Genomic DNA, 13,337 nt, shown 5'->3' with positions numbered 1-13,337 from the left:
CGGCATGCAGCTTTCACAAGACACGGTGATACTGTTATTATCTATTCCAAAGATCAACGGGAGACTGTAGTCTAGGCTACTCCCTTCCGGCATTAAAGACTTTCGGAACACTGAATGGTAAGGTCGAAGAAGCGCCTGCCCACCAGCTGAGCCCAGCTGAGGTCCTGTCAAGCCTTGCCCAACCCTTGTTCTATCCCAGAGGAGCGCATGTCAAGACGGCAGGCAATCGGACAAACCGCAACCTTAAGAAGCGGACCGTGGTGGATGGGAAGGCATCATGATCTGCAGATCCATTCGTCTCTTTCCCTATTTACTCTTTTATAGCAACTTGCGGCTAACCGGCCCCTGATGAGTTCGTCATCCCGTACTACCACGTGCCCCTGCGGAGGACAGCTGAATCCATAAAAACACTGTGAACAAGACGTTTGCTTTCTTCTTTTTTCTGAGATTGAACTCTGATAATTTTGCACTAGAAGCTTGTGAAGGATTTGGGTTTCTGGCGTTTTGTCGGGAGCCGATGGGATACTTTTTGCTGCTATTATTACGCCGATGTTTGATCCCCATGTCCAATAAGAGAGCTATGCCGGAACAGGAAGCTGAGGCCCACGGCACCCCCACCGTTTCACAACCTAGCAACACACAGCCAGCCCGGAAATAATTACAGGTGTTGCATTTAAATCATTAATCGGCCGAGAATAACGGATTACTCGTACCTCGTATCCGTAACTGCGGAAAACACGCAGTAGAGGCTTTCTCTTGGGGGCTTCTGCCGCAACTGTCCGAAACTGGGAGACCACCGTTTGCGACCTGGGCTTTCAAATTTGGCTTGGAAATGGTTGTTGTTGTTCAAGTAATTGTCCTTCCGGCAGCTTCATCGACCTCAAAGTGGTACTAGATGAGTATCGTGGCAGTCATGAGGCACAGCATGCTGCTAGCGTAAAGTTTCCTTGGGCATTTCGTCCCCATGACTCCTCAAAAACGAGAATTCGGGACTTGCATCCGTGATCAACGTCGTTCGTCTGTTGTCACGGCCCAAAGGTGGAATGAAGTCACGGTGTCCGTCCAACGCTCCGAACTCAGGTAGATCCCGGTGCATGCGGTACATATCCAAGCGCCATCGGGGACCGCCAGACCATCATTAAGATGGCACCTAAATTTCGATGGTTTTGCGCTGTACGTTAATGGCAGCAACTGATTGAACGTGTGCTTTACTTTCAAAGAAACATTTTGACAACTAGGAAAACATTAATTACGAACTATCCCGCCGGACAATTCATCTATCGCAGCTTCTAGCTCTCCGCGAGGGAGGCCGACATGTCCGTAAGGTGGATCGTCCACCTACTCGTATATCGTACAGACGGTAGTCTAGAGAATAAAGTTTTCGTAGAGTACACGATAAACTACAGATGGAGAGGAAACAAACCACGAAGCGAATGAATCGACCCAAACCTTAAGGCTAGTCGCTGTATGACTCTCGTGATACTCCAATTTTCCTTCTTCGGAGATGAGTCAACCACCCATTGGATGCAGTCGCGGTACAACGAGTCAGTGTATTGAGCACTCCATCTCAGAAGTGAATAGTCACCCAGATAGCGGGGTACTGTTCGCCCGATCTCGCAGGTGATGTGATATAATGGTTGATAGATGGACTCGTCATGCGTTCATGACGATCATGTTTTTGTTGCGGTAGAGATGCGGTGGGAGGCGTTAGGCAGATTCAAGACGCCGCATTAGACAGTAGGATTCGGCAATGGAAATACAATATCTCAATTGTGATCAAAACGTCTGGAGGAGGATAGAAGACGGTGACCTCGGAGTCAGAGAAAGCGTCAATCTTGTATTTTCAGATGAGATTTGTCAGCCCAGAGATTGAAGACTAGCGCCCGGTAACTCTAAACGAAGAACATACAAGTCGGCGCTTAAGAGAACAATTGACTACAGACAGCAAAAGTCTGTGTTTTGGCGCAAATTTGAACGACTGAAGGATGGATGATCAAATAGGTTCCGCCCTTGGCTACCTCGTTGGGGCAGGCTTGAGTTATGCTATCCCGCTCGCTATCCAAAACCTCTCATGGAGATACTACATCCTCAATTGTCTTTGGAATGTGCCCATTTTTGTCGTCATATGTTAGCTCTTCCCTGAGACAAAGGGTAGAACTCTAGAGGGAATCGACTCCATCGTCATTGCTTGTCTAAAGTTCCGCAGAAGAAGTTACGAAGGATGCGATCGTAAATTCCTAAGGCCATGGTCAATGTCCCTCTGGAGTGTAAGATTAATTGCCAGCTTGAATTCAGACATGAACTGAAAGCTGATAAATAGCAGCCAACCTGACGACTTGGACTTGATCTTGTCTTCGACCTCTAGTTGCAATCGGTTCGTGCATGTTTTACAACAAGTATATATGTCCACGACTCGACCAGTGCTCTAGCATCGCCAATGATTGGTCTTTAGCCCTCTGTCGTTGTCACATGCCAGCTAGTCATGTGCCTGTAGCCACAAAAGTCGAGGACTAGAACTCCGACGAGATCAGCCACCTCTTAGGCTCTTGCCAGGCAGGCCCCTTGCGGTCTATGTGGCTTGCATCAATAAAAGTCACTCGACGATTTTGATAAAATAGCTGTAACTAGGTTGTGTCTACGCTGGTGTTGAGCGTCTTCGAGGAAACAATGCTTTTGGGCATCTTAAGAAACCTCGAGCTAGCCTTACTCTTATGTCCTAGATCCCTCATATACAAACAATATCACTGAGCGTTAGGCATCCTGCCAAAGGCAACCGTCTTGGGTTGAACAGAATGACCTGTTCCTCACCCGTGGCACAACACTCGATCAGTTTCTAGCACAAGCGGACTTTGGGTGCGCCATCACGGCCACAGCGGAAGTCTTACCCGCTCATCTTGAGCAAGTACCACAAACCACACAAAGCCCAGCCGGTAACGCTGCCGGTCGAGACACGCGACACCATCCCACGGGAGCCGCGGGTTGGGGACGGGATGATTTTAAGCAGTGTGCCATTGGATGGCAGCTGTCAGAGCTGAGCAGAATAAGGCCATCGTCTGATGTTTCACAGATCGCTGTAAGGGACATGAAACGCCGTGATGCAAGCTTATGACCACTAGGCTTCTCCGTCTCGCTACGTGCTCGCCAGGTAAATCCCACCGGTGGGCCTGAGTCAGCAGTGTTCTCGCCTCCAGCTGGCGTCTGGCAGCTTGGTGGCACGGATCAGTTGACGGTGCGGTAGTGGCAGCGGAAAGGCCAGGATGGGACGCTGTTACGTATTGGATGTACTGCGAGATCTTGGCCCTCGATGCCGGTTGCCGACGTTGGTGATTTCTGCAAGTCAACGCCATCGTTACAAAAGACACCAGAGGGGAATTGACATTGAGGGAAAGAATTCACGGTGATCTGCCGCGGGAGCGTTTAAAGTCGCCCAGAGTTTGCGCGATGATCACCATGATTTACCGATAGCGAACTTTCTTTCAGCGTTCGACCCCACCCATAATGCGACGTCTTATTAGGCGTCGAGCTGACACCCACTGTAACGATCATCACGCGTCTCAGACTGTTTGAGGGAGGTGCGCTACCCCGGGTCCCCTCGTAGTGGGCAGAATTAAGCTAGAATTGAAGCTTAGAATGGGCGAATATAGGATGGCGAGGCGTTGGGCAAAATGGGAGATATAAAGCATCATGAAGAACACCATCAACATTGTCTCATCATCCAACTCATCAGTTCTTTCATCGCAATAGACTCGTTTTCAATTTCTTCAATTCTCTTAGTGCCCGGAGCATCTACTTTTAATACCCTCGTCTCATCGTTTTTGAGTTACTCAACATTACAACAACCGCCATCATGCAGATCACCGCCGTCTTCCTCACCGTTGCTGCCTTCGCCATGGGCCATGCTGCCGCAGGTACGGAACTTCCCGTCTTCTCGCAACTCCAAGCCTAGCGCAAGTTCAACCCCTCGCTGACACTGATCTTTCGTACAGCATCTGTTCCCCGTAACTTCATCGACGGCAAGGGAAGCGCTCTCTTCGGCAACGTTGGAACCGCATGCAGCGTCGGCAGCAAGGATGGCGAATGCGACCGCTTCGGCCGTTGCGTTCAGGAAATTCCTCCCAACGAGGTCTCCGTCCTCAACCAGGGCCAGACCGTGGATACATGCACTGCCGGCGGACAAACCGGTACCCTGTAAACCGCCTCTGTCAGGAACTTGAAGAACGAGAATTTTGGGGCAGTGAGTTTTGGGGGACGAACCTCTCTCGGTAGTTTAATCAAACACACTTGCTCTCGTTCTCTTGATCAATCTCGTCCGATGCCTCACTTGCGTTGTCCACCTCTCTGTTGTTGCTCCGGCTGACCCTTTGCGCGATGAACGGGCACGATGACTACCTCACTCGGACCCCCCGGCATCGAGTCCATCTCGAGGAACTTGGATTGCCAGCTGAAGCTACTTATCGCGGCGCGAATGTTCGCAGGAGGCATGGCTTTGTTGGGTACTACTGGGCGAGGTGCCGGGCGGGGATGTTGGACGGCAGCAGCTAGGTACTTTGATGAGCTCATCTCGTTGGAAAGTCGGACTGAATTGAGAAGATGGAGATGACGGAGTTTCTCCATTCGGATGGGGTCAAGATTGAGGGTCGATTGGGAAGGAGGAGGAAGCGGTCTTTCCAAGCCATCAAAATACTGAAGAAGATCACGAGCAACTTTCAGGATGGGCTCAGAGGCGGAAGGATCTCTCGACATGAGGCCATTGAAGTATTCGCGGGCCTTCTGACGCTGGTAGTCCTGTTCAGTGTCAGTGACATTGTCAAAGAGCGCGTGGTCTTTGTGAGTGAGGTAGGTGCGAACAGATCACATACCTCGTTGCTGGGGTCAATGGAGCCTCCACGGGCGACAGCTTGGTCCTCCTTGTCAGCTGTGGCGTCACTTCTCTGGTCTTGTTCATCAGGCGAATCGTCCGGAGGCGACTCATAACCATCGACCTTGTCCGAATGGGCCTTGACGCGCTTCTTCAAGTTCTTGTAGAAATCTTTGATGTCCCTGATGAACTGATTGTCTCTGTTATTGAAGACTCCTCTTGGCTTCAGGGTGCCTGAATTTGCGGCTGATCGGAAGCGGGCGTTGATGGTCTGGATATTTATGTAAAAGACACGCTGAGAGCAACCTTCTTACTGGTAGCAAAACTTACCTCTAAGTGGGAGCGCGCCATGTTGCGATGGCCTGCGTGGGGTTGGTGTTGTTGAGGTGAAGGCTGAAAATTTTGAAGTTTGACGCGGCGAAGGTGAACTTCAAGATGCAGTGGTGGCAGTCCATCAAGCAACTAGGTGTTACTTGGGAAGGGGGTGTCGAGAGCAGCTCTTTCCGTTTGTTGCAACTGACACTGACCAATCACAGCAATGGATGAGCAAGTCAAGAGCTCACTTATTTCTTTGAAGGAGGCTTTTTTTTAGTGGATGCGGCTCACGAGTAAGCCAAATAAACAATACTTTTGTTTTCTCCCTTTTGTCATCATTTGTCCACGTCGTTGAAAAAATCGTCTCTACGCAGATGCCTCCTCATCCAATTCCGGGTAGTGACGGTAGATGCCGTCGCTGTACTTCTGCCTACGGTCGCTGGAAAGGTACTCCTTGATCTTGGGGCGCTCTTTGACGGCTTCGTAGAGTTCGAAAACCGCCTTGTACTCGCCGCTTCCCTCGATCCGCTTCAGCGCGTTGGGGAACGCGAACTTGACGCCATCGACACACTGCTTATGTCAGCACCACCTTCAAACCTGCGCACGTCGAAATGAACTCACCTGGAACAGAACCAAGTCGGCATATGTCAAGGAGCCTCCATACAGCCACGGGCCCTCACCACTGGCCTTGCCCTTCAGAACCCTCTCAAAGTAGCCCAGGAATTTCGGCAGACGGTTCTCAAGGTAATCTTTCGCCTTCCTCTTGCTTTCCTCCTTCTGATCGTCGTAGTACAGCCCCGTTGCAATCGGGTGATGCGTGTCGTGAACCTCGTTGCTCAGCCCGTCCAACGCGGTCAGCACAAGCGCGTTGATGCGGTAGATGCCGTCCGCGTCCTCGCCATCGGGCTTGGGGGCCAGGCCGGTGCGGGGGCCCAGGTACAGCAGGATGTTGGGTGTTTGGCTGATGACGAGGTCGCCGTGCTTGAGGATTGGAGGGGCCAGAGGAGGCGGGTTGTGGTCGTCGCCGGTGTTATTGGCGTCAATTTGAGCCAGGACCGACTTCACGCCGTCTTCGATGTGCGCCGTGTCGGTGTACTCGGCGCCGGCCTCCTCGAGAGCGAGACGGATGTGCTCGCCGCGGCCGGGAAGACCAGGCCAGTAGATGAGCTCGTACGGGACATCCTTGGAGGACCTCTGACGCTTGGCGCTGGGAGAGGTGGCCATGATTACTGAGATTGAATGTAATAGCTACGAGGGATCAGAGTTGCGGTTCAAGACGATGGAAGAGGGTTTGGTGTGAAAGAGGCGTTCGTGAGTTGAAAGATGAAAAGAGGTCGGGATGAGCGTGAGATGGCGGTGAGATTGAGTTAATGTAACGGAAGGTAGGCACACGTTGTCACGTACGACAGGAGGTTGAGCATGAAGTCATGGCGCGTTCGGGTCAGCTTGCCGCCAGGGGCGACGGCGGGGTAGTGGGGCCTGTGCAGCCGATGGCGGGGCCATACGGCAGAATGACGAACGGCTCACCCGCCCCCGCTGTCCGTGACTTGAGCGCTGAGTACGGGCCCGCTTGCCAATTCGGAACGGAATTTGTTTGCAAAGTGCTACTGACAACTTACTCTCTTAATTAAGTTACAGAAGCATGACTTGGTCCAATTGAAGCACTAAAGAAAACGACCTGTGCTGATGGCCTGCATACGTCGTGCAACGCCTTTCTGTCAGCTTACTGAGAATGCCCCGCTTTTCGCGGTGAGTCCCGCCCGGAGAAACACGACTCGGACAGAGTTCACCTGTGCATGTCTTGGAATGCACAGGTCGGATTTGCAGTTCAGCCGGAAATAGCCAACGTGTCTCAGATCCCGGCGTGGCTGACTTTTGGTCCGTTTCGGGCTGGTTTACCGAGTTCCTCGAGCGAGAGTCCGCTGCCCGCGTGCCGCGGAACTACGGACCCTTTCTGCTTCCGCTGTGGATCTGAATTGGTTCCGATCTGATCCGAGTCGCCTGCCCGGGTCCGTCATAAGCATCGCCTGTGAGGGCGTGATGGAACCGATCTAACTTGGTTCATTTGGAGCAAAGAAAGATGTTGTTTGGAAGTGAGAACGAAAGAGCTTATTACAATACCTTGTAGTATTTTGCGACGCCGGAACAACGGAGAACGGGTGCTCGTCGATTAAATCCCAATGCGCCGAATCCCCCGGATGCACCGGTAAGGCGGGGCCATTGACCACTCATGGCGCCGGCTCCGCCTCGGTTCGCAATCCGCAGACCGAGATATCCACTTCGCGGAACCGCACCTGCGGCTCCGCATGTGTGCCGCCCCCACCGAGCAATTGATCAATGCCTCCCCATGCCCCTATCCAGGTCCAGCTGAGGCAGCAACATGGCTTGAACCCACTGCAGCATCGACAGTCATGGCAGGGCTGCAACAGCACATCTCGGACGTTGTCCTATCAAGTCAGCTGGATTTGTGAAAAGTGACAGAGCGCGGGGCTGCTACGATACCCATCGGGCGGCGCATCGTCCACCAAACTTGACATAACCCCGGACAAACCCCGCCTGCCAAAGGAATCAATCCTCATGACCGGTTGCAACTCAAAGTCACCCAACTGCTCCAGTAAAGTATCCTCATTTGACTAGACGACTCACCTGTCCCCAAGTAAGCTGGAGCCAACCCCGGACCCAAAATCAGCTGCTTCCCCCCACATGCGGGTCAATACCCCCACCAAAGTCCCTGACGTCGCCGAACCAACATGGAAGATCAGACCACGGATCCAGCGCACTTTTGGCAGTCAAATGATCTGATAAAATGATAGCCTTTGCAGGATACCGTAGTCCGAGGCCCATCTCGCCATCTTACATCAATCAGTAGGCTCACAAGTGACGCTATAACTTGTCTGTTACCACCCACATCTACGCTTGAAAGTACACTTGACGCACTCTCATTCTCCAACTTTGAACCTTCTCGATTGAATTGTTCATCCGAGAAACTGGAACCTTCCCCCCTCTCCGCAGTTTGTGTAGTACCCATTGGAACCATTACTGAAAACCATCCGGTCAGCCGAACAACCCCGCACAAGTCACTCACCTGGTCCTCACAATGGCAGCCACCTCGCGAGCAGCCAAATCATTCCTGCTCCGCGCCTCGCGATCCCATCTCCCAGCGCTCACCAGCATCTCCTCAACCCTCCCCCGCAAAGCCTTCTCAGCAAGCCCCCTCACCCTGCGCTACCTCTCCACGATGAAGGCCCTCGTCTACAACGGCAACAACTCCGTCACCCTCCAGGACAAGCCCCTCCCGGACATCGTCAACCCGTCCGACGTGATCGTCAAGGTCTCCAAGACGACCATCTGCGGCACGGACCTGCACATCCGCAAGGGCGACGTCGCCACCTGCTCCCCGGGCCGCATCCTCGGCCACGAGGGCGTCGGCGTCGTCCACAAGACGGGCGCCTCCGTCGCGCGCTATAAGGAGGGCGACAAGGTCCTCATCTCGGCCATCTCCAACTGCGGCACCTGCGAGTACTGCCGCCGCGGCATGTACAGCCACTGCACCACCGGCGGCTGGATCCTCGGCAATACGATTGATGGCACGCAGGCCGAGTACGTGCGCATCCCGCACGCCGAGAGCAGCCTGCACCCCGTCCCCGCGGGCGCCGACGAGGCGGCGCTGGTTATGTTGAGCGACATCTTCCCGACGGGGTACGAGTGCGGCGTGCTCTGCGGCAAGGTGCAGCCTGGCGGGACGGTCGCTGTCGTGGGGTCCGGGCCGATTGGGTTGGCGTCGATTATCACGGCGCAAATGTATGCGCCGTCTAAGATTATTGCAATTGATACGGATCCGAACCGGTTGGAGGTGGCCAAGAAGTTTGGCGCTACTGATGTTGTGGATAGCTCCAAGGGAACTGCTGTCGCCGACATTAAGGCCATGACGGAGGGCAAGGGCTGCGACTCTGTGATCGAGGCTGTGGGAATTCCTGCCACGTTTGACCTCTGCCAGGAGTTGCTGGCCCCTGGTGGCGTGTTGGCGAACGTTGGTGTTCACGGAACAAAGGTTGACCTTCACCTCCAGAATCTTTGGGACAAGAACATTGGTAAGCCTTGACTGAAAGGGAATCAGATATTGGGCATAGGACTGACACAACACATTAGCAATCACCACTAGGCTTGTAGACACGACGACGACGCCAATGCTTCTCAAGCTGGTGCAGTCTGGCAAGCTGCAGCCTTCTCAACTGATTACTCATCGTAAGGGCAACTCTTCCACTTTTAATTCAAACGTGTGGCTTACGAAAGATGCAGATTTCAAACTCAACGAGATGGAGAAGGCGTATGAGACCTTCGGAGCAGCAGCGCAGCACGGTGCTCTCAAAGTAGTCATCGACGTGGACTAAACGTGGCAAATCCTGTTTTCTTTTCCTTTTCTGTTACACAACCCTTTTACTTTCAGCACGGTGGAGACTTTTCATGGCTTCAGGAGTTGAGTAAGTGATGGTAGGGAGCATTAAGTTGATACCAAATCAAGGCCGGCGGGGAGGTGGTGTTTGGTAGTGTTGCATAATATGCACGATTTCGAAATTGAGGTACGAGACAGCTCACTTTCAGAGAGAATTCAGTTCTATGAATTTTACTGTATGAAGATGGGTGTCAACCCCGATGCCTTTGACACGCTAATTCCGCGAGTCACAACATTGATATTGCAGCTTATGCACTGCCATTGAGCTTGATCAGGCATCTATGGCCGCTCGGAACCATCAGGAAGTGCAAAGCAGGCTCCATGTCCTTGTCGCACATGCCCTCCAACTCAGACACAGTCGCATTGGGGAAGTTGCGGAAGAATCGAGCGGTGATCAGGCGAAGTTCGATGCGAGCGAGGTGACGTCCGAGACAAGCTGTTGCATTGGTAAGCAAGGCAATCAGGAAAGCATCACAGTCACACTCACTCCTGGAGCCACCGCCAAAGGGCATGGTGCAATCCTTCATCTCCTGTGTAGTATGCTCCCACCTATCCGGGTAGAACCTATACGGATCCGGGAACGCATGCTCATCACGATGCAAACTATACGCCTGCGTCGTCACCGTCGCGCCCTCCGGAATAAAATGCCCCGCAAGCTCCGACCCGCCCGCCGGCACAATCCGCGGCAACCCGCACGGCAGCGCCGTATACAGCCGCAGCGTCTCGTTGACGATCCAGTTGAGGTACGGCATCTCGCGGAGGTCCTCGTACCCAAAGTCTTCGGGCAGCGTCGCCAGCTCGGCGAGCAGCTTCTTCTTGACGTCGGGCAGCTTGCAGACGGCCCAGATGAGGTAGATCATGGAGTTGGCCGTGGTGTCGCTGCCGCCGACGATGAAGACCTGCGCGTTGTCGCGGATCTCGATCGGCGACCAGCTGTCCTCCTCGCCGGCGGTGTAGAGCTTCGAGAAGACGGTCGGCTTGGGGTCGTCGCCGGTCTCCTCGACGCGCGCGGCGTGCCGGTCGAGCGCGCCCTGCGCGTAGTCGAAGGTGCGGTACTGGATCTTGGTGGCGTCGCGGAAGACGGGGATGGGCAGGTAGAGGGAGAACCAGGCGATGGTGGGGAACATGGAGCGCAGGCCGCCGACGAAGCCGAGGCTGATGAAGTCGTTGACGGATCTGTTTTTCTGGGTTGTGTGAGATTCAAGGTCCAGTAAAGGTACGTTGATTGTGGTACTTACAACGCCGCTTTCCAGCTGACCGAAACCCTCGCCGAAGGTTAGGTCACCAATGACGTCGAATGATAGAAACATGAACCACTTGGCAATGTCCGCAGCTCCACGAGTCTTATTTTCGTCCCGGATACGCTCGATGGCCATGCGTACTTTGCCGTCAATGCGTGGCAAAAACGTCTTCAGTCCAGTCTCTGACATTGGGTTCGACAGCAGGCGTTTGTACTTGCGGTGGATTTCTGGCCGAATTTCGTTGAAGACGCTGGACGAATCCGTGATGAGGAGCGAGTAGAAGGGAGACTTCAAAAAGCCCCCCTTGACACTGTGGATACGCTGGCATGTTTGCGGATCAGAGACGTCGACTTCGTGTGGACTAATTCGCACCACGGGGCCGTATTTTGCATGCAGAGCGTGCACCCAGTCAGGGTGATGAGCGGTGATGACGAAATATGTTGATACGAGGGTTGTGAACCGTGTGTACCACGGTCCTGGTATGTTTGATAAAGGGTTTGTGAGACCTTGATATATGTACTATCGTGCGCCATTAGTTTCGTTCGTCGTTCCTCTATGCTGTTGAAGAAATTACCGTAGCTAGGGCGACGCACAAAAGTGCGCCTCCGAGATAGAGGGGGTTTGTTTTGAGAAAGTCCATTTCAAGCAAAATGAAACACCTGCATTAGTCGCTCAACCTTCACCACCAAGGGCTCAATGTCCTTTGGAAATGCATCCATCTTATAACTATACATTCGCTGTTCTCGTCACTTGCTTCGTGTCCTTCGGAAACCCCCAACTGAAGAACCGTACGGACAAGTCAAGTCATGATGTTGGTAAGCAACAATGGCAGATTGGGCCACGGCGTGAAACTGTCTTGAGGCGGTTTGCGTATTCCGTGTTCGACGTTGGGATGACGATCCAGCCAGTAAGGTTCGTGCACGCCATCGGAGTGGGTGGCGCGGGGGAACCGCTGGAGTCGTCCGGTGTACCAAGGTTTCTTTTCTGCTCAGACAGAAACGTCCGAGGGACCCTACGTAGCGTCATTTAGGGCCCGGTCGATGGAGGTGTTGCGAACACGGAGGCTGCGTCGGCTTTCCAGTCCGGAGTGGAAAAGATGGGACGACGATTCAGTGGCAGTGTTGCATCCGCGGGATCCGCTCGGGAGGAAGTCGAGAGATTAAGAAGTCGGCAATCGGCAGTCGTCTTGGGTCCGATAAGTTGATTGACTCTCGACGGGCAAGTTGTGGCGCAGTTTTACAAAGAAGCTGTTGTTTTGACAATATTGCAAGTTGATTGTTATCTGTGAGTGGAAACAAATGCACGTCGCGGTCGCATAATCTGACGGTTGCAGACACGTCGACAAAACTGTCTCCTACACCCCCTCGTCAGTCCGAACTTTCAATAAGCTTAAGAACCCAGATCTTGTCGCACACCCACGAGACAAGAGGTTTGTTGAAGGTGTGGTTTGGCTCAACTACTACGAAGTCAAAGGTTTCTATGTTCAGCGCGTTGGCACAAACTCTTGAGAGACTTCTCCAGAGCCGGTCCATCGAATTTTCCGCAGAAGTAACGATGTTGCAATGAATACAAGCTAAGCTCCGAGCCTAGCCTGGACCTTCGGCGCAATTTGTTCGCCCTTTATTAATAGGAAAGCCATCTTAGGCTGAGTTTTTCCAGAAGCTGGCAGCACTCAACCTTTGGGGGCTGAGCGCCAACCCTATTCGAGGGTTCGGAGACTCGATAGACAGAGTCAACCGAACGCTCTGAGCTGGTTGCAACCACTAGGCGCTGACGTGATAACTCAAACCATGAGTTTGCTCACATTCAAAACCTTACTTCAGCGATGTTCCGACTACAGGCAGCATTTTGTCTCAACGACACGGAACATTTAGCACAAAGCGGAAATCTTTGTGTCACCCTTTTGATGAAGTTGATTTTGAGTGAAGGTATTTGCCGCATGGTTGGGCTACAAAGAGGAACCCAGGAAACATGATTGGGTCCAGTGCATCTCTAGACCAACTGCTATCCAGGTTGACTGTTCGGTGAGAGTTCGCCGCAATCCTGTCGCCGAATCTACACCGGCGTCATCAAATTACCATGGAAACCAACGCGAAAGTCCTCAAAATCTGCATGCTCTATGGTTGGTGCAAAATGATCCGAAGACCAGGACAGCCTCGGTGATCGCGCTGCCAATCTGCGTGTCTGGCACCATCACCAGCATCAAGCACGTCATTTCTAGCCAGCCAACCCAACCCCGCGCACGCAGCGGAATCCTCCGCAACGTGCCACCACAATCCATCGAAAAGTCGCTTTCAGGCTTTATCTCCGACTTTAAGCATGTTTGGGCCCGTCGGCCAACGAGTTGAGCACCAACCAGAGTCCATTGTCTTGCGCAGTCCCCTCGTGTGTCGTTCAGCCACACGCCCCACCCACATCCTTTTTCAGCCGACGACCGTTCAAGACGCGCACTCAGCGTCCAAATTGTCGG

The 13,337-nt window shown here is 53.1% G+C and overlaps 5 protein-coding genes across 5 annotated transcripts; 2 read left to right on the top strand and 3 right to left on the bottom strand.

Moving 5' to 3' along the window:
• Nucleotides 1-3,847: 3,847 nt before the first annotated feature.
• CGCS363_v001733 (uncharacterized protein) lies at nt 3,848-4,192 on the top strand (the record flags this gene model as incomplete). The annotated part of the gene is made up of 2 exons (XM_036633582.1): nt 3,848-3,908; nt 3,987-4,192. The coding sequence occupies 2 exons, from the start codon at nt 3,848-3,850 to the stop codon at nt 4,190-4,192; spliced, it is 267 nt and encodes an 88-aa protein (XP_036502702.1).
• A 125-nt stretch (nt 4,193-4,317) lies between these two features.
• Nucleotides 4,318-5,209, bottom strand: CGCS363_v001732 (uncharacterized protein; the record flags this gene model as incomplete). The annotated part of the gene is made up of 3 exons (XM_036633581.1): nt 4,318-4,785; nt 4,860-5,129; nt 5,189-5,209. The coding sequence occupies 3 exons, from the start codon at nt 5,207-5,209 to the stop codon at nt 4,318-4,320; spliced, it is 759 nt and encodes a 252-aa protein (XP_036502703.1).
• Nucleotides 5,210-5,539: 330 nt separating this feature from the next.
• Nucleotides 5,540-6,397, bottom strand: GST (Glutathione S-transferase; the record flags this gene model as incomplete). Its single annotated transcript, XM_036633580.1, has 2 exons — nt 5,540-5,743; nt 5,795-6,397. 2 exons carry the CDS (start codon nt 6,395-6,397, stop codon nt 5,540-5,542), a joined length of 807 nt encoding a protein of 268 aa, XP_036502704.1.
• Nucleotides 6,398-8,270: 1,873 nt separating this feature from the next.
• Nucleotides 8,271-9,564, top strand: adh-3 (alcohol dehydrogenase; the record flags this gene model as incomplete). Its single annotated transcript, XM_036633579.1, has 3 exons — nt 8,271-9,264; nt 9,323-9,418; nt 9,473-9,564. 3 exons carry the CDS (start codon nt 8,271-8,273, stop codon nt 9,562-9,564), a joined length of 1,182 nt encoding a protein of 393 aa, XP_036502705.1.
• Nucleotides 9,565-9,874: 310 nt separating this feature from the next.
• azaI-1 (Cytochrome P450 monooxygenase azaI) lies at nt 9,875-11,507 on the bottom strand (the record flags this gene model as incomplete). Its single annotated transcript, XM_036633578.1, has 4 exons — nt 9,875-10,062; nt 10,114-10,810; nt 10,865-11,386; nt 11,442-11,507. The coding sequence occupies 4 exons, from the start codon at nt 11,505-11,507 to the stop codon at nt 9,875-9,877; spliced, it is 1,473 nt and encodes a 490-aa protein (XP_036501725.1).
• Between the last annotated feature and the right edge of the window lie 1,830 nt (nt 11,508-13,337).

This window comes from Colletotrichum siamense (genome assembly GCF_013390195.1).
Source record: "Colletotrichum siamense strain Cg363 chromosome Unknown KSG_Cg363_contig01, whole genome shotgun sequence".
Classification (NCBI taxonomy): Eukaryota; Fungi; Ascomycota; class Sordariomycetes; order Glomerellales; family Glomerellaceae; genus Colletotrichum; species Colletotrichum siamense.
Note: the sequence above shows the minus strand (reverse complement) of the source record. Positions and strands in the feature narration are given on the sequence as shown.